We start from the raw sequence: 20,941 nt of genomic DNA, 5'->3' as shown, positions 1-20,941 counted from the left end.
GAGCCTGCGCCGAGCCGCGCTTTCTCGCTGATGCTGCAGATATAAAGCCGAGAATCTCCGGCATCTGCGGGGGTGGGTTTGCGCTTCCTGGCGAGAGCGGCCGGGCCGGGGAGAAACCCCGCAGACCTCCGAAGCGGGGAGCGGTCCCTCCCGCCCCGGCTCCACGCAGCGTGGCTTTACCTCTCGGGGCTCCCCGGGGAAAGAGGCGGCAACCTTCCCTCCCTCCCACGTTTACTCATCGCCCCGAATGACAAAGGCACACTGCGAGCAGAGCTTTGAACCACCTCAACATCCGGCCACTTTCTCTCAAATGTCACCGCGGTGAATGAAAGACAATTCGCTACACTCGCCCTCGTGCATTTTTTTTTTTTTAAGTTCAGAATAACCGTGTAATGCCAGAAGTCCTCACGTACAGAACCCGCAGCAACTTGTTTTCCCACATGAGCTCGCGGGGGAGGGGGGGGGGCAGCTGGAGTCGTGCCCTCGCTGCTCACACGCCGGGCTGCTTCCCAAGGGAGGCCTCGCATCGCCCTGGTCCCCCTCTGCCCCCCCCCCCACCCCGCCGAGCTCCGAGGGGACAGTACAGCTGCGGGATTCACCCGGGGCGCGAGGGCAGGGGCACGCAGATGCCATCGGCGATTAAATGGCACAAAGTCAAAAGGAGAAGCGAACAGGACACGCAGGAATAAACAAAGTTGAATGGAGAGCTTCCACTTTAAAGTTTATTTCCCTCTCACCCAGGTAGGTGACGCTACGTTTTAGTAATCATCGAAGTAGAAATTCTCTGTTCGGAGATAAATTTGGGACGACTCATACATGCTTGCTCTCCTGACCCTCTCAACCCCATCCCTGACTTTTTTTTTTTTTTTTTTTTTTAAATCTTAGGAAACCCACAAACACGCTGAAAGGACACATTCATATCATGGCAATAGGAAGTGCATAAGCACAAAACCCGAAAGGCTTCATCAGCAATGGGAAACAGGACGAAAGTCTGAGGGCAGGGGCAGCTCCCTCCCTCCTCCCTGGGGTTCTGTGCAGTTCCAGGGACTGCAGCTATGTCACAGCAGCACCGACACGACAGGGGGAGGTGGGAATCCGTGCAAAACGAGTTTCCTTACCAGCACGATTCCGCAAAACGCAGAGCCCCGAACGTGCAGCAGCTCTGCCTAAGAGAAAGGCGAATAAACATTTGCTTAAAAAATCGTTGCTCGGTTCACAGTCTACAGCGGAGGTGGGGAGGGACTGAATAGGATAGAACCGCTCCAGATGCCGGGCTGGAGCCGGCGGCAGCAGCAGCGAGGCTGGCTCTGAGGGCTGAGCTATCCCGCTCGCAGCGCAGCATAGAACAGCACAGCCGCGGCAGGCAGAGGGTAAGGCTGGGCTTGTGGAGCGCAGCGCTTGGCTCGTCCTCCTCCTCCCTCCTCCTCCTCCTCCTCCCTCCTTTCTGGCTCGCTCTCTCTCTCTCTCTCTCTCTCTGTGCATGTAGAGCAGGCGGCTGTGCTGCAGCGTCAGGAAAGAGCTGCCGAGAGAGACTCCAGCAGCTCCCACCACTTTGGGCAAACTTGCCGGTTTAACAGCTTTTTTTTTTTTTTTTTTTTTTTTTTTTTCCTTCCGAGTGGGAAGCTCCTCAGTTGCCATTCAGCATTTTAAAGCACAAGCTGCTCTGCCGTGAAAGCGCCCGAGCCACACTCCTCTGAAAGACACAGGAGGGAATACACAATCGCAGATTTCACCCGCCGTAGCGGTGCAGACCCCAGGAAACAACTGACTGATTGCATTTTATTCGCAAATAGAACTCCGTGTGGTTTTTTAATCGCGTCGCGGCTCTCTTCCCCTCCCCTTTGCCATTCCGCTTATATGGATGTAATTCAGAATCTGTGTTAATTCACGTGGGGGATCCAGTTACATCTCGTTTCGCTCCGGGTATGTTAACGAGAGACCAATAATCGCCTTTGGACACATAGTTTTGTCGCTAACCTTTGAACTGAAAGGATCGAGTTCAGCTCTGGTTACCTGCATTGGGACGGGAAGGAGGAGGCGAGAGAGAGAGAGCAGAGAGAGGGAGAGAGAGACTGCAATCTCATTTGTGAATCGCGCTCAGTGCTGCAGCTCCAGATTGCTATAACACATGCAGTGCAAATGCAGGTAAGGCACACACACAAACTGCGGATGCGAAAACAAACTTGGGACTGTGGTGTGTGTGTGCTCAGATCTACAGCCTTGCAAATTCCGGGCAAACGGCTTCTGCAGTTTCTGTCTCGTTGCTTTGTGACTAATGACCTTGCGCAGAGTTGGTAAAAAAAAATCCTCTCCGGAGAAAGAGCTGAACATTGTAGGCGATCTCTGAAGATGGATTTAGGTGCTTTTCTGCCAACCAAAGGGGATATTCCATGGACTGCTCTGTAACACACGGGGTGCTTCTGCATTGTGCAGCTACCGACATTATTGGGATTTTTTTTTCTTTATCTTTTAAAATTATTATTAATATTTTTAAAGAACTGCCCATGTTAAGAGGATTTGGAGTTCTCCCGGACACGAGCCCGTTGAATAAAGCAAATCACATTTTTTTCCTGTGTGTGCAGATAGGGGAGAGAATAAATCTAATGCGTTTGTCGTGAACGACTGAGAGGGCGAGAGAGAGAGAGAGAGAAGAGAGAGTGTGAATTGTAGTTAACTCCGGTGTCGAAGAAGACGACCTGGGGGGCTTCAGATCGCACGGTGCTGCTCCGGCTTTTATTGCAAACCTTGCAAAGTGATTACAGTAAAATCAGGAGGAGGAGGAGAAGGGGGAGGAGGAGGAAAATCCCATCCTATCTGCCGAGATGAATCTTTAAAAAGCAAAATACACTGTCCCGTGAACTGTAAGTATATCGCAGCTGGGAGGCAGGGCGAGCAGCGGAGGAGGCAGCAGCGGGGTTTTGCCCACCGATTGCACCAGCCATGAGGCGCTAAGTTTCCGGGAGCAGAAGGATTCTATAATTGCTCGCTCGGCCGCTCTGTTGGCTCATCAGGGCAGTTTATCGGGGAGTGCGAGGAGGGGGGGGGGGGGTCGGGAAGAAGAAGATGAGGAAAATGCGGACTCTTTTCGGCTTTGTGCATTGCTGCTGCTGCTGCTTCTTGCTCCTCCTGCCTCCGCCGCTCCGGGTCAGCCTGGCAGCGGCCAAGCAGCTGCTGAGGTACCGGCTGGCCGAGGAGGGACCCGCCGACATCCGCATCGGCAACGTGGCCGCCGATCTGGGCATCGTGACGGGCTCCGGAGAGGTGACATTCAGCCTGGAATCAGGCTCCGACTACCTCAAGATCGATAACATGACCGGGGAGCTGAGCACCACCGAGCGGCGCATCGACCGCGAGAAGCTGCCGCAGTGCCAGATGATCTTCGACGAGAACGAGTGCTTCCTAGACTTCGAGGTGTCGGTCATCGGCCCCTCGCAAAGCTGGGTGGACCTCTTCGAGGGCCGGGTCATCATCCTGGACATCAACGACAACACCCCCACCTTCCCTTCTCCTGTCCTCACGCTCACCGTGGAGGAGAACCGGCCCGTGGGGACCCTCTACCTACTCCCCACCGCCACCGATAGGGATTTCGGCCGCAACGGCATCGAGCGCTACGAGCTGCTTCAGGAGCCCGGCGGGGACGGGGGACGGCGCGGCGGCGGCGGGGGCGGCGGCGGCGGCGGCGGCGGCGGCGGCGGCGGGGGCGGTGCGGCGGCGGCCGGCCCGGAGAGCGCCCTCTACCCCAGCGGCAGCAAGCGGAGGCAGGAAGCGGAGGCCCGCAGCAGCGTGTTTGAGCTGCAGGTGGCCGACACCCTGGACGGGGAGAAGCAACCGCAGCTGATCGTCAAGGGGGCGCTAGACCGGGAGCAGCGGGACTCCTACGAACTGAGCCTGCGCGTGCGCGACGGCGGCGAGCCCGCGCGTTCCTCGCAGGCCATCTTGCGGGTGCTGATCACCGACGTGAACGACAACAGCCCCCGCTTCGAGAAGAGTGTCTACGAGGCCGACCTGGCGGAGAACAGCAGCCCCGGGACCCCTATCCTGCAGCTGCGAGCCGCTGACCTGGATGTAGGGGTGAACGGGCAAATCGAGTATGTCTTTGGGGCAGCCACTGAGTCAGTGAGGCGGCTGCTGCGGCTGGATGAGACCTCAGGCTGGCTTAGTGTCCTGCACCGCATTGACCGTGAGGAGGTTAACCAGCTGCGCTTCACCGTGATGGCCCGAGACCGTGGGCAGCCCCCTAAGACAGACAAGGCCACGGTGGTGCTGAACATCCGTGATGAGAATGACAATGTGCCCACCATCGATATCCGAAAGATTGGGCGCATCCCACTGCGGGATGGAGTGGCCAGCGTGGCTGAGGACGTGCTGGTGGATACCCCCATTGCTCTGGTGCAGGTGTCAGACCGGGACCAAGGCGAAAATGGTGTGGTGACCTGCACTGTGGTGGGAGATGTGCCCTTTCAGCTCAAGCCAGCCAGTGAGGGTGAAGGGGAGCCACAGAACAAGCGCAAGTACTTCCTCCACACCTCAGCCCCTCTGGACTATGAGGCAGTGCGCGACTACAATGTGGTGATCGTAGCCGTGGACTCAGGCAGCCCTAGCTTGTCCAGCAACAACTCCTTGCTGGTGCGGGTCGCAGACACTAATGACAACCCTCCTGTGTTTGGCCAGGCTGTACTGGAGGTCTCTTTCCCAGAGAACAATCTGCCTGGTGAGAGGGTGGCCACGGTGGTGGCCACAGATGCGGACAGCGGCAAGAATGCTGAGCTCACCTACTCCCTGGAGCCCTCACCCCTCTCCTCGGAGTCACCGAGCGGCATCTTCAGCATTGACCCTGACTCTGGGGATGTGTCTGTGCAGGTGGTGCTGGACCGTGAGCAGCGTGACACCTATGAGTTCCAAGTGACGGCCCGAGACAAGGGGGTACCATCACTGCAGGGCTCCACCATGGTGGTGGTGCGGGTGGCGGATCGCAATGACAATGAACCGCGCTTCATGCAGGATGTGTTCACTTTCTATGTGAAGGAGAACCTGCAGCCCAACAGCCCCGTGGGCATGGTGACTGTGATGGACTTTGACAAGGGGCGCAATGCTGAGCTCAGCCTCTCCATACAGCCCAGTGAACATGACCAGGCAACTGGCATCTTCTCTATTGAAAATGACACAGGAACAATCTACTCCACAGTCTCATTTGACCGGGAGCAGCAGACCAGCTACACCTTCAAAGTGAAGGCTGTGGATGGGGGTGAGCCATCACGCTCAGCCACTGCTACTGTGTCCCTCTTCGTAATGGATGAAAATGACAACGCACCCACTGTCACCTTCCCCAGCAACAGCTCCTATACTGTGTTGCCACCCTCGAGCAACATGCGCACTGTAGTGGCTACAGTGGTGGCCACTGATGCTGACACCGGCCTCAACGCTGACCTCAACTACAGCATTGTTGGAGGAAACCCCTTCAAGCTCTTCGAGATTGATCCAGCCAGTGGTGTGGTGTCACTGGTGGGCAAGCTGGCTCCCAAGCACTATGGCCTGCACCGCCTTGTTGTACAAGTGAATGACAGTGGCCAGCCACCCCAGTCAACAACCACCCTGCTCCATGTCTTCGTCAATGAGAGCTTGTCCAATGCCACTGTGGTGGAGAGCCAGGTGGCACGCAGCCTCCACACACCCCTGGCCCAGGACATCGCTGGTGATCCCAGCTACGAGCTGAGCAAGCAGCGCCTCAGCATTGTCATCGGTGTGGTGGCTGGCATCATGACTGTCATCCTCCTCATCCTGGTGGTGGTCATGGCCCGCTACTGCCGCTCTAAGGGCAAGCATGGCTATGAGGCTGGCAAGAAGGACCATGAGGACTTCTTCACCCCACAGCAGCATGACAAGGCCAAGAAGCCCAAGAAGGACAAGAAAGGCAAAAAGGGCAAGCAGCCCCTCTACAGCAGCATTGTCACTGTTGAGGCTTCCAAGCCCAACGGGCAGCGCTATGACAGCGTGAATGAGAAGCTCTCGGACAGCCCGGGCATGGGTCGCTACCGTTCAGTCAACGGTGGCCCGGGCAGCCCTGACCTAGCCCGACATTACAAGTCGAGCTCACCACTGCCCACCGTGCAGCTGCACCCACAGTCCCCCACTGCTGGCAAAAAGCACCAGGCCGTGCAGGACCTGCCCCCGGCCAACACCTTCGTGGGCGCTGGTGACAACATCTCCATCGGTTCGGACCACTGCTCCGAGTACAGCTGCCAGGCCGGCAGCAAGTACAGCAAGCAGGTAAGGGCAGCGCCCCACGGTCGGGCACACACACATGCAAGCACACGGACATGCACACACGTTGCGTAAGGGGTGGTGATGCCCGTCACCATCAGGTGCTGCACCCCTTCAGTCAGGTGCCAGGAGAAAACCTGGGCACACACCAGGCAGAAAGAACGGTCAGGGACGGCTGTTTTTACTATTTCTGTTGTAAATCCCACTTTGCAGAGCCCACACCGGCTCTGTGGTACCGCCCCTGGGAGGTGCCGGGCGCGGAGCCCCCCTCCTGCGCAGCGCAGCCGGACTGGGGCCGGGCCGCTAACTCAGACGGCGAGTTGCGCGCAGCTGCCCTTTGTCGGCTCCCGTAGCCTGTTAGGTCCCGGTGTTGGGGAGTTGGGCAGGAGCACCGCCTGGGTTGTCCTGGGAAGCCCAGCGGTCTCACTCGGGGGTGGGGATGGTCTGAGCCACAGAGAAGCAGCGAGCACCGGCTGGGAACGGAAAGTTTCGCATTTAAGGGGGTCAGTGAGAGTGGATGTGCAACCGCCGCGCTGAAACGCTAATGGCTGTAATTATCAGCTCGTTCATTAGGATCACGGCGCTTTCACAATCTAGAAAGCCTATAAATGCTCTGATACACATCACTGAGATTTTACTGATGTTCAGCAGTTGCTCTGAATACACATAAAGGTTAGTGAGTTTAGAATCAGACCTTAGCATGCTTTCGTTCCTCTTTTCTTCTTCCTCCGTTTTTTAATTCCCTTAATGCACATCACATGAAAATCATTAACTCAAAGCGAAGGGCCCTAATTTGCTAGTCCAGCTTCTGCACGGCTCTGCTAGGAGAGAGGCTGCCTTCCCCGAGAGCAATCTGAGCGCACTGAGCCTTCCTTCAGCAGCGCCCTCAGTGCCCGGCTCTGATCTCGGCTGTGCCATGCAGGTTGGTGCAGTGAGGCCCCAGCAGAATAAAACGGGTAATGGCAGGAACTGCTTTACACAGTAGTAGAGGGTTAGCATAGTGGGGAAAGGAGATTCTAAATGAAAGCTGTGTTAATTTTATAAGACACGTGCATAGCCTGAACAGAAATGATTTTTCTTTTTAGGCGTACTTTCACAGATTGTAAAATTATATATTTAACACTGGGTGATTCCCTTTGCCTCCTTCCATGTAAGATAATGTTTGAAGTGTTTCCTCTCAGCTCCAGCGTATGTTACACAAGAATCTAGAGTTAAATGAATGCTGATTCATGTGAATATAGAGAGCCAAGCCTGAAACAGGAACACTGATTAGTTTGAAAAAATACTTTATTTCCACCTTATGAACATGCAAATATGGCACAGTATGACATTTTTTTTCTACTTTGAAATGCCTGTTAGACTACTACAATTGAAGTTTTACACTGTGTAACCAGTACTTGTATTCTGCACAGAAAACATAAAATAAAATTATAGTACTGTTAAAGGAAATGAATGGTCACACCATCTTCCAGATGAACAACAGTGTGTGGCTGATGTATTTTCTGCTAATATTTCTGTGTATGTCACACAGATGTTTTATAGAACATTTGATGTGGTAGTTTCTGGGTGATATATTTCATTAGCTCCTGATGTAATGTTAATAACTTCAGTTTAAAATACAGTCTTTATAAAATACAAAGTACTGAAAAAGTTCCTAAGCTTCCATCTAGTAAGGCTTATTAAGCACAAAGTAGATTATGCCTTTTTAGTGAGTACTGGACCAGTGAAGTAGAAGTGAAACAAATGCTAATCAGATGCTACTTCTGTCTTGCTGCTGCAATTCATCTAAACGTGAATTAAAAACTGTCAAAAGTGTAATTTATTTTCAATGTAAAAGAGTGACTTGCATGCTAAATTTGCCAGTGGTAAAGGATTACAGCTTACTATTTTGCTTGATTAATAACCTTATCTCAACTTATGTTACAAAAATATTCTTTGGTTTACTTGACATTTTGCAAGCACATATTTTTGATACATAATATTTCTTCTTTGTAGAAGAAAACGGCTTTATTACACTTCCACTTGCAGCAGTCAATCTGAAAGAATGTATTCTGAGTTGCTTTGTTATTTATTCGTTTGATACAGAGCTAGTTTCCCAGTGTTTGTAAGGTTTCCTGTGCTAAATGTGTAGCTTGTGAAAGTAAGTTTACCTGAATAGTTTATAGCAGATGGTCTAATGCCTTGTCCTTCAGTTTTTAAATATGTGGAAAGTGCTTGCAAATAGTGCTTCTAAGTTAAGGAAAGTTTCCAAATAAGAATTTAAAGCAGAGAACCTCGAGCATAAAACTTCTGTTACTGGTTTCTTATGGGTACTTACCAGCTTGATACTGAGTGACATTTATATAATTTTTTTCTTTCTTTCGCACACATTAAGATACATTTGCATTAATAAGATGTAGATCTTTCACTTCTCAAGCACTGATAATGTAGCATTTCTATGTTTATCAGGAAAAAGCACACTGGCATTTTTAACTCTCAAACCAGGTGGAATACTTGTTTGCCATGTTCTTGAGAGAGTGATGTGAGGCAATTGCACATAAATGGGTATGATGTGGAGTATATTGGAGTGTTTCATGGTGCAGCTGTACATATGAAATAGAGCCAATGGCATAGTAATGTGACCACAATAGGGAGACTAGGTGAAATGCTTCTGGTTGCCTTTATTTAATTACTTACAGTTCCCTTCATTCTAAGGAGACTTTAGAGGATATATAGAGTTTTCAAATAAATAAATGGACATAGCTGGATGTATTTGTTCTAAGTTACTAGAAATGAGAGCAATGCTCATTTTCCATTAATGTAGTAATGGTACAGGTAATTGATACTTCCACATATTCACAGTATCACTGTCAGGAAAGTAAGTCTCTACTTAGGTGACTGATTGGTGTTCCCCAGAGAATATAAGCTGTTTTCATTCTTATCATTTGACACTTCCTTTCTAAGGTAGTGTGTTACATATCTTACATGTGTTATATATAATAAAATGCATTATAGTAGAACTTAATGGGAGAAAGCTAAAAACAATTTGTAACTGCCCTCCTTTAAGTATTTTATAGGATGATTAAAGCTAAATTTTGCATTTGATAGACTTTTTACTATCATTTTTCTGGAAGATGTTCTAGATGTTTTCTAGAAGGTGTCCAAATGCAAGTTTTTTTGAAACTTACCTTTGTCCTTTTCTGCAGAGTATTATTCTCTGAAATATTATTTTAGCCTCCCACTTTGCAATTCTGTGCTATTCTGTAAAGCTCTTAAACATCTGGCAAGCTAATGTTTAAATCCCTTAACATTCCATCGATCTTAATCACTTGCCCAAAGTTAAACCTGTACAGAAGCTGCATCAGGATGCATCTAAGAAAATGTTTTTCTGGATTGTAGATGTAAAATTTGAACCCTCCTGGTGCTGAACATTGCCAGTCAGTGCCCAGGGTACTGTCAACTTCTAACAAAGACAGCAAAGAGAGCTCAGCGCATAGCAGCAATCACTCAGTGATTTGGAGGATTGCATCCTTAAATATAATTCTAAATCTCACTTTACAATTGTGAATAATTGTGTATTTCCTCAAATTAGTTACAAATATATGTTTTTTTGTACATACTGTTTTCTGCACTTTCATTGTTATCAATCTAATGGCATGTGAGCAGGTTTATTTCACTGAAATTTCTCATGACTATGAGATTAGCATGTTAATGACCCCTTTTTAAAGAATTGGCCTTTTAAAGCCCGTTTATATATATATATATATATATATATATATATATATATATATATATATATATATATATATATATATATATATATTTATTCATCTATCATTTTCTCTTAATTTCTCTCTTATTTGTTCCACTCAACAAAGAATGTATTTTGATTACTTGAAAAACTGTGCTTTTTACTTTATTTACACATTTTTATCTAAGAGATGCAGGTCACCATCAGTAGATCTAGAAGAACCAGTGCAGGAATTTCTGAGCAGCATTATTACTTTTCTTGGAGTATATTCCTTTTTGGCCAGTTCTTTATGAGTTGTTCCTATGCCTTTTCTAGTTTGAAATGTACTATTGAGTGTAGAAAAACATTTAGGACATCAGAGTGTGCTGACACACTAATCAAGGCTGAATGTATGTCCTATTGTTACAAAAGTGACATGGGATGTTCCATGACTAGGGAGGAAATGAAACCTGAGGTAAATTTACAAACATTTCACCAAAATTTAATTTCCAAGAAAGCAAAATATATAAAAATAAATTTTTGAAGAACTTTTTTTGTAAGGTAGTTAGATGATCTGTTTAATAATCCTCCAAATGTTATCCAGTCTGTTGCACTGCAGGTGCATTTTGGCTACTCAGTTATTAGGCAGTTGAATTATATCTATCGAAATAAATTGCTCTGTTTCCTTATAAGCATGCACATGCAGCAAGAGCTTAAATGGGAACCAAAATTAATATATTAAGGGGTCAATCTGCTTAACAGTGCAGGAAAGCATGTTTTTTTTTAATGTACAGACAGACACATACATGCATAGACTCAGATCAAATACTGCCATTTAAAATCACATAGCAGCTTTCAGTAGTAAAGTTTTTCAATAACTTTCACCTAAATAAACATTCTACAGTGTAATAGAAACACTAGGTAATGTGCAGAAAAGAATTAAAAACTTGTTCTTCAAATATAAACACTTGCACTGGTAGCTTTTTTAAGATATTTAACTTTAAAACTGTTCAGAGCAAGGTATCCAGAAATGTATTTCAGTTTTCTATTCTCAGCTTGCATTATATTAAATATTTTACAATCAGTTTTTAAAAGTGACCCACATTTGACCTTCAGTAACAAACTATGATGAAAAAGGGGCTAATTAAACATGAAATAGATGGATTGTTGATGCTTTCATTATCAGTATTTAACACAAAGTGTTCCACTGGTAAGTACAGTCTTTATTTTTTTCCCTCTTCAGTAAAATAATCTTGTAGAGTGTGCAAATGACTAAGTTACCACTGAATCATTCTGCACTCCCAGGAGATGTACGGAGCCAAAAGGGACAGGATTTGAGTAAAGGAGGATTCATGCTTTGAATAAGTAACGAACTGCACTATTATAAACAGGAGGAAGAAAGAAACATTTTTAAAAAGATAGAAACTGATTTATCAGCTCCGACAGTTCTCTGGCATCGTACATGCAGACATGAACCTGGGTTAAACACATGGACCCAGGGTTGGACCTGCACTGTGTCAGTCTTTGTACTGTAGCAGTGTATGCATGTATCTTTACTTTTATATGCAAATGTTGCCTTGTTTCCAATTATTTGGTGTATTTGCTGGTTTGACAAACTAGCTATGTTTCAGAGAAATACCTGCCCTGAAGCTTCAGGCACATTTTCCTTTAAGGGTATTTCTCTCAAAGATTTGGAATTGTTACATAGTTGTATATCTGTTTGGCTACTTTGAAGTGTAAAACTTACCTAACGGGTTTTGTCTTTAAATTATAGTAGGGAATTAACACATTTCAAAAATAGTTGGCATTATGCTTTTGAGTTAATTAACTAAATCTTTCACGATCACTGTGAGCTCTTTGTGGAAGTCTTTGTGGAATATTTGCAGAACATTTCAGTGTTAGTGTTTAATTACTTACCTTAACAGAAAACATAATCTTAGGAACACCTGTTCTTTACAGAACAAATGATTTTTTTTATTTTTTTTATTTATTTTTTTACTAAAGATATATTGATTTTGACTGCAGAAATACTGACACAGACATACGAGCAATTCAGTACAGTTCTTAGCAGGTTGGTTTTCTGGTTGGTTTAACAATTCTGTTTCCAAAAATCATTTATAAATTCTTAAAGCTCCGAAATAATTTCATTTCTTTTCAGTCTTAGACTTTGTGTAATGTATTCAATGCAATTTATTTTCTACTCTTCAATTTTTAATGGCATTTTTAGGTGTTTATATTCTGTGTGCTCAGGAGATGCTATTTCTGTATTTTCCCTTTCCTAAAAAAGGAGATTTGTTATCTTTGCTTTATCTGATTTTGGACTTTGATAGCTTGTACTACATATTCATTTTCATCAGTAATTAACAGAACAAAAAAATGGAGACCAGCAGTTACTATCCAGAATCAAAAGAAAGCCTTTTCTTATTATTCCTGTATATAAGTTTGCATTATTTCATTTTTTTGAATCAAGGTTCTAAAAGAAAACTCTGACATTGAGATGGATATGTGCCAGGTTTATTGACTCTGCAATTTAATGACAAGTATTTGATAACAGGGACTGTGCAGTTCAAACTGTTTTAAACAGTGCCTTCTGCAAAGCCCAGTAGCACTGTAAGAAAATTTAAATAGTGGTATTAAAAATAATCTTAGTTATTGTCTTTCAGTTGTTCTCACAGAATTCAGTTCTAGTTTGCCTTAACTTTCTATCCTACAAAATGTCAAGTAAATAGTAAAAACAATCACCCGTACCCTGTATTCTTCCACATTTTGCCTTATTTATACTGCACAGCTTGAAAATTTTAAAGATTAGTTAAATGTAAGTGAAAATAATTTGCAAATATAAGATCTGAATAAAACAGAATGAGAGAGAAAGTCATATGTAGAATCTGAGTTTTGTCTTCTGTTTAAACAAATCTCAGTGGAGAAGGAAGAGAATATGCACACAGTATGCCACAGCTGACTTAGTGTCTTTCACATGCTCCAAGCAACTGAGACTTTCTGAGGTCACTTACTTTGCTGTTGTGGATTACAAAATGTCATGTTAATACTGGAGAAACTAAGTAACTAAGGTTAGTTGGGGCATCTAAAATGTGATTTGCAGCAACAGAAATGACAAAGGAGGATTTAAATATTTAACACTAACATTAAAGAAAATAGTGAGAAAATTGCAGGTCATGAACAGATGACAAAATCTCAAAATGCAGTTACACTAAAGCACCAATTGGATAAGTTCCTAAGTGGTGTGTGAGTGTCCTATAAACTCTGCTTCACATGAATTCTTTGCTCACTTGTCTCTTGCTTGTTGGAGCTGTAGTATTACAGTTAAAAGCAAATTTTGATTGTTTTCAAAAATAAGAGTAAGTTTAGTATATAAAATATATTAACAACCTGGAGAATCCACTTTTTTGTTGCAGATTTTGTGTTCTGAATTAAACAGCCTAGTACCTGAATAGTCACTGAATGAAGGAAATATATTTTTGTAAGTTGCATTCCTGGAGTGTTAGAAAAAATGATATTTATCAAATTACTGGATTTAGAATTTGGAATACAACATCACATTTTTAAGAGGCAAAGTATAGAAGGTTAGTACTAGCTGACATGCTGAAAATTTTTCACAGAACAAGTATGCAGAAGTACTGATTCCATTCTTTAAAAATTATGAGATAATTTTATCTTGCTGTCTTAGTTGATCCAATTCCTTTATGGTACCAGATTGTGAGTAGCAATACGTTTGTTATTTGACAGGGCAAAAATTCATGTGTAACTGGAATAAGTATGGAGAACCCTCTGTAAGCTCCCTGAAAAGTAGTTTCTTGACTTGAGGTTGTGGTTAGGATGCTAGGGGAATGTGTCTTTTGTGCAGTGTGCCAAATGTTTTCTGTGTGGTAGCACTCAAAAGAGCAGGGAGGGACCACCATAATTTATTCTGTCTCTCCATGTATAGCTGCGAAGGACTGTGCAGCCTTGGAGCAATGTGAAACAGGAGAAGCAGCCCTTACTTCCTTTGGATACCAAATCCATGTGAAGCAGAATTACTTATTTTCAGAGGCTTATCCTTTGGAAAAATGTCCTTTACTAGGACAATGCTTTCTCAGAAATATAACGTGATGTACAATTGTTTTTCTGAGCTCAGTATTATGCTGAAAAATGAAATTTAGGAATCAATGGAGACTTTGTAGTGTTCTGGGTGTGATTCAGGTATTGAAACATACGTGTCTCAGTGTAACTGAAGATACTTCAAAGCTTGAGAATAACTGCACCCAAGTGCACAGCTGCTATATGATTCAAGACCTAGATACCTTCTAGGACAATTTCTGTAGCTACAGATTGAGGCCAATCAACAATTCATTACTTTTTAAAAAAATTATAATTTAAACAAATAATTTAAGCATTATTTGGTCTCTTTGTGAATGCAGTGCATTTGGGCAAGGCTGAAAATACTTATATAGTAAGGACTTAAGCACAGTTTTCATGTGTGCTGTACATGTGCCTATTAGTAGAGCATGCATGCACATATACATGCTCATATATATACTGCTGTTGAGTTAACAAATTATTTTGAATTGGCACAAACTTTGTGTTTTCACAGAAACCAAATACTGACAGAAGTTAGCAATGAACTCACCTTCAGAGCATTTAGGCTGATGTTGATCTCACACTGGGTTAAAATAAGAGTTGCTAAGAGTCTCTCATTAGAGCCAGCAAAACAGCTAATATCAGCCATTGCAAACTAAATATATAATATTCTGAGACTGATTTACTTTAAAAGAAAGTACAGAAGACCATCATATCAATTTTTACGTTATGCATCAAATCTCACTCATTTAACTGATGTGAATGTGTGTATAGAAAGTGGCAAAATAGTGGACAGCATGCTTTGATGATGCATTATATCCAAATATAGTATTATCTTTCTCACAGCATCTGGGAATGCTGAAACCTTAGTGAAATTTCAAAAAGTATAATGCTAGCATTAAACATGATCTTGCTCTAACTAATGGTGCAGTAGGAGCATATCTGGTGAGATAACTTTTGTTACCTGACTGGTCATGGCATCGATTCATGGAGCTGTGTGCTACCCCCTACTAGGGATTCAATACGTGAGAAAGGCTTGGCCTGAAAATTCATACCTACTTTATACAGCAAACTTTGTGTTTCACATGAAATCTGTCTGTTTTCTTATGCAAATCAGTTTAATATATTTGTGAGTCCTTTTATTAAACACTATTTAACAGGAGCAAATACTTTAGTAGTTTGCGAGCTTTCTAAAGATGAAAGACAGAAATGGAAATATAGATGTCAGAGGAACAGCAGATTAAAGTGTTAGTTACTTCACCTGCTCCCGCAATTTTCACAGTGATACCTTAAGCCTCTGTTTTGCCACATGTTTTGTTCACATTTCTCTGCTGATTTCAGCATGTATTTGGTCTCATTCTCCATCGTGTTACACTTCTTCTAAGTTAAGTTACATTGTCATAAAATCTGAGTGATTAAATGGGGAATCCAATTCCTTATCTCCATCCGCGTATTCTGAACTGGTTTTAATGACATACATGTGCCTTGTGTTATAGCAGGAGTGGATGTCCATGATTCTGTTGAATCAGAAAAATACTATTTTCAGTGAGCATATAATTATGTTACAGTTGTAGCACAAGTTTACAGAAGTACAGGAATTGATTTATTTGAAAGAAAAGTATTTATTGTTCTACAGATGGAATAATTGCTCTGAAAGCTTGATATCTCCTTTTAATACAAGTTACTAAATGCTTCTCCCCTAAGCCTCAGCCTAGATCTTGGATTAGAACTGTTGTGTAGACTTAGCAAACTCATTCAGAAGGCTTCTCTGCATATTGACAGTTTTATTCTGGGTTGTGGAAATTAAGAACCTTAAACTACCACTGTATTTTAATGGAAATTTTTCTGAATATAAATAAAGCTCAAGATTTTCTAGAGCAAATATTAATTCATTTCTGTAAAAGTGGTACTAATGGGTATGAAATAGAGGGGCACCCGTTTTCCTGGGGGCCTTCAACTATGACCATTTCTTCTGGAGATTTCAGCAGATAGTTTGGGTCATGTGATTTATCCAGTTAATTACTCCATACATATAAAGTAGACTAGAATATTGTATCTGAAATATCTAACAACTTCGTAAGAATGACAGAAAACTACCACTGAGATACAGTAGTAGTTTCACCAGGATACAGGATTTCATTCTGTAGTCTCAGACTTCACACTAGCAGCTCCCTTGATCTGATTTCCCTGCTGAAATAGTATAATAGCTCGTCCTGTTTAGATTCTATAGGACTATGTGTTTGATTGTATTTTACTGTAAAGAATAGTGCCTGTGTTGTTTGCATGTTTTTTTTTTTTGTTTTTTTTTTTCTCCATGCATATGGAAAAATACATGGGTGAGGTTTAGTTTAGAAGTCAAAGAAACTTGGTTAGCTGTCTGCAGAACTGCCCAACCTTTGCTGTCCGTATTCTCCAGAGGCCACTGAACACTTACATAATTTGTCCTATCATTTTTGTGCAACACCAGTTCTTTAAATATTTATATGTGAATTGTAGTTACTGTTCTGGATCTTTTTGATTTTATTTTTTTAAAATGTAGAGGAAAAGTTGACCAGTGAAATTCCTCTGTGCAGAATAAATTAAGGAGGTTCAGTCTCTGTTTTACTGTGAACTATTCTATTGTGAAATATTCGATCACTCATTATATTCAAGGCAATTGGAGGATGTTATACTCAGTTGGCCTTTCAGACACTGCTGAATGAATTGAATTTTGGACTTTTTAATACTGAATATTAGTGCACCTTTCTAGAAACCTTGACAGCAAAATTTATGTATTTTTTCTTTACTAGTTCTTTATTAAATATAATATACTGAACTCTTCAAATTGTACAGTAACCTTCCTGGAGAATTAATGCTGTAGGCATATGAAAGGAATGGCTAAATCGTTTCTCTATCAAATGTTTCTAAAAGGCTTTATGTATTTATAAAACTTCATGATCTACTATTGATGCAAATTACTAAGGATAAAAGAAAATCCATCTGTTATCAAAGAGAAAAAAATAAATGAAATAAGTCTAAGGATTTGAAAGACTTAGCATTAAGAACTAAGAGTTCATAGTTTGTGATGGGTTTATAGTAATTGACAGTAGAAAAGACTTTTTAGCCTTCTCAATGTTTTTTTTTTTAATTGAAAAAATGACTTTGCAATAAAAAACTTTTAACATATCCTGCTTCATTTAATAATTATGTATTCTTCACTGAAATGTCTCAATTAAAATATGACCTACACCATTTCATGTCACATTGGGCATGACTGGTTTTGTTATTATTACCCTTACGTTTAATCAAATTGTCTGTAGCTAAATAAATAGCATTTCATCAAAAGCTGTTGCATTTCAATCAACTAGGAAACAGATTACTGGCATGAGAACAGATCTAAGGCTAGTGTCTCCAATCTGCAACTGATTGTGTGCTGATAATAGCACTGCCCACAGGCAAATCTTACTTGCTGTCCTGATACATGATAGATTTTCCTGTACATTAATATTAAATCAGATGGAGACATTTCGTAATACCGTTGCAGTTACTATCTTTAACCTTTTCTTTCTAATTTGAAATATATACTGTTTGGAGATGCTATCTCTGCATTTCATTTCTAAAAATAAATTGAGAAAATATCTTAAGGAAAATACAGTAGACATATATATTTTATTTTCTCCTCATAAAAAAGTTACTTCTGTATGAGATAGAAGTACTGCTGATACTTAAATCTTTACCTGTAAAATCTCATACCCTTCTGTTTGGCTCAGAGGGGAGAGGAATGTATCTGCCAACCCAAGTCTTGCAGCAGGAAGCTGTGCTCTCTTATAGTATAGCTTGGTGGTTTGTTGTTTGTAGTGCATGTCAGAGAGGACTCTGTGGATCAGACCACATAGTAACCGTGTACCACGCACACATTACTGTTTTAAGACATTATAAAAATTTATATTTTTCCAGTGTGAAGATGAAGTTGACTATTGAAGTAGATAGGATCCTCTGTACTATATCAACGCTCCATCATTTCAGGTTCCTCACGGATCCAGAGCATTCTGTGAGAAACGCTTTTACAAAAGGAAGCCATAGAATAATGTATCGTGTTGTCAGCGCATTGTAGTCTGAAAGTAAGCTGTCTGCTCATCTGTGTATGTTGTTCGTGTGAAGTGATTCCAACAGTTTGAAATCTATTTTTCACCTTGCTAGTTATGCAAACAGCTCTTCACTTTTTCACTAAAGCAAGTGGGAATTGTTAACTGTCACAAATAATAAATAACAAGAGTACCCGATCTGCACAGCATGGAAGTGATAAAAACACATGGTTACGAGTGCTTGAGATTTCACAGCTATTAATTTTGAACTTTTTGATTTCAGTTCTGTTTTACAAGAATAGATGCTGTTAGGGCAGCAGTTCAGTCTGACAATGAAAGATTATGACAACATCCATTTATCATAACGAACCTGATAAGTTCAGTTTAAGAGATGGTCAGGAAATTCCCCTAAATTCATAAAACCCATCTTGCCTTTACTGATTTTTTTTTGCTTTTAGTTCCAAGGATCCTCAATACTAATTTAACACTAGCACCTATTTGAGAACTTTTTTTTTTTTGTGCATTATGAAATGTACAGCTTTTAGCATTATTAGTGATTTCTTTAACTTGTACAGTGAAGGACGCTAGGAATCTGTGCAGAATGTTGCTATATATGCAATATGTTTTCATATAAAAGTATGTCTTTCACAAAAAGATCAGCTAATACTATGGTACATTTAAGATTAAAAAAATAGAAGGATTTTTCCATATTTAAAGAACATTTAAAACTTTTTAAGTCACCTTAGCATTTAAACTCTAGGTTAGAGGATTTGTCTAAAAGCATACTCCCCAGCTACCACTTTGTAAATGAAAATGTAGATATAGCATCTATTTTGATAGCGTAGTATTCAGTGTGGTAGGACTGTTTCAAATCAGCGAACACATTTTTAATTTATGGATTTAAACAGGGATTTCAATTAATAATTAGGCATCATTCTGAAGCTCTGTATTGTAAGACAGCAAAATACAAAGAAGCTGGGCACTGAATCTGTTCATGTTTCACGGCCGTACCACAGAAGAAAACCACCTGTATTTTACAGTGGAAAAATATCCCAAATAAAGGTAGAGACTGGATAAAAGCACGTCTAGAAATGTTAGCATCACCATTTTTTTTTAATCTTTACTGTTCTAGAGAATCCATCTTTTCTAAAATTCTCACTGAGCTGGTAGTTTTTTGTTGTTTTTTTTTCCCCCTACATTTTATGAATATCATCAAAGCCATTCTAATTTGTACTAAGGATGTGTCTCAGAGTCCTGGAATCTCTGAAGAAAATGTTTTGCTGTCTTTCTTATTTTTGACATAATCATAGAGATTCATCTTCAGTTTTCTTGTAGAGATAACAGTTTTGTTTATTTATGCAGCAGAGGTTTTAAAGTTTGCAATCAACATCTTCTGGTTCATTGCAATATTAAGAAGAAAGAATTGCAGATCCAAGGGGCATGTGCTGCCAGTGTGATGTCTAGTTTAATAAGTAGGCAATTTGACTGCAATGCATTTCTGTTTAGTTTTAAGATGTATTCCTTGTATAAGGTGCAAGCATATAATCTGGAGAATGAAGAAGTACTATATATTGAGAAAAGGAAATTCAAGTTATAATAAGGACATTTTTATGCCTAGCACTCTTCTTTTTTTTCTTTTTCTGTAGTGGAAAACTAGTTATTTATTTTGTCTCCCAGTGGAAAGATCTAACATTTAAGCAAGACTTTTCTCATAGAAAATGAGTGCAGTTAGAGTTCTTTTTTCTTTCTGTCTGTCTGTCTTTTTCCCCCTAGAATTTTGCTTGGAACTTAGAAAGGAGAACTATTTTTTAAATCATGCTGGAATTGTAGTTTCTGGCTGAGTCTTTTATTAAATAATTGAAAACATGTTTTGAGAGAACTTTGTCAAGTAAAAATGATGATCTCTACCTCCGCTTTCCTCTTCATCAAGAGCAATGCACATTTAAAACACTGGGGGATATGGATAGAAAAGCTCCATCTTTCTATGCTTTTTTGATTTTATACTTTTTTTCCTAGTCTTATATTTGGCTTGATTTTGTAGGGACTGTTACATGAGTCATGGGTTAGCTAGCTCATATTAAGAAGTAAGAGACTGAAAAAAAGAAAACCTGACATGGAAACAGTTACAACCAAAAGTATGTCCCCCCCCCTTTTTTTTTTTAATTTTATTTTATTTAAACAGAAAGTTTCTGATGAATAAAATTCACCTCGTGAGCTGTAAAAAAAAAAAAAAAAAAAAAAAAATGCTTACTGGCTTCATTAAGAGCTATTCTGAGAGCCAAGTGAATCTGCTATACTGTTTTAGGAGGGTGAAACTGTCTGGAATAAGAAGTAGAACAGAGATCAAAAGGACAGTACCAACATACATGAGAATTTTATTCCTATATAGAATAGATCACTTGAAAGGGGCCTTCAAAGATCATCTAACTACAGTTAAAGCTAACCAAAAGGTAAAGCATCCGAGGGCATTATTATCTGCCTTTTGAATGCTAACAGACATGGGACGTCAAACACCTCTTTAGGAAGCCTATTCCTATTTACCACCCTCATAGTAAAGAAATTCTTCATGTCAAATCTGGACCTTCCCTGGCACAACATTATGCTGTTCCTCTGCATCTTGTAACTGGTTTTCAGGAAGAAGAGACTGGCATCTCCCTCTCCCCTTCCCCTCTTCTGTAATATTGTAATTTTAGTTATCATGCCCTGAATTTTTAGTCTTACCTTTCATGTGACAGTGTAAAGATTTCTAGGTTTTAACTTCAGTTTCCCTTATTTCCATCAAACCAGTTTAGTTTTCTCATGAAGGAGTCACAAACTGCTGAGCGTTAGGGGT

The 20,941-nt window shown here is 41.7% G+C and overlaps 1 protein-coding gene across 8 annotated transcripts in view; it reads left to right on the top strand.

Moving 5' to 3' along the window:
* Positions 1-2,015: 2,015 nt before the first annotated feature.
* Positions 2,016-20,941, top strand: part of PCDH7 (protocadherin 7) — a 256,931-nt gene continuing 238,005 nt past the window's right edge. For all 8 annotated transcript variants that reach the window (XM_040699312.2, XM_040699310.2, XM_040699309.2 and 5 more), the window contains exon 1: positions 2,016-6,267. In XM_040699312.2, the coding sequence (XP_040555246.1) occupies positions 3,064-6,267 (3,204 nt within the window). In that variant the 5' untranslated portion in view covers positions 2,016-3,063. The remainder of the gene's footprint in view (positions 6,268-20,941) is intronic.

Source organism: Gallus gallus, chromosome 4, assembly GCF_016699485.2.
Source record: "Gallus gallus isolate bGalGal1 chromosome 4, bGalGal1.mat.broiler.GRCg7b, whole genome shotgun sequence".
Taxonomy (NCBI): Eukaryota; Metazoa; Chordata; class Aves; order Galliformes; family Phasianidae; genus Gallus; species Gallus gallus.
The sequence above is the reverse complement of the archived record's forward strand: the minus strand, read 5'-3'. Positions and strand labels throughout refer to the sequence as shown.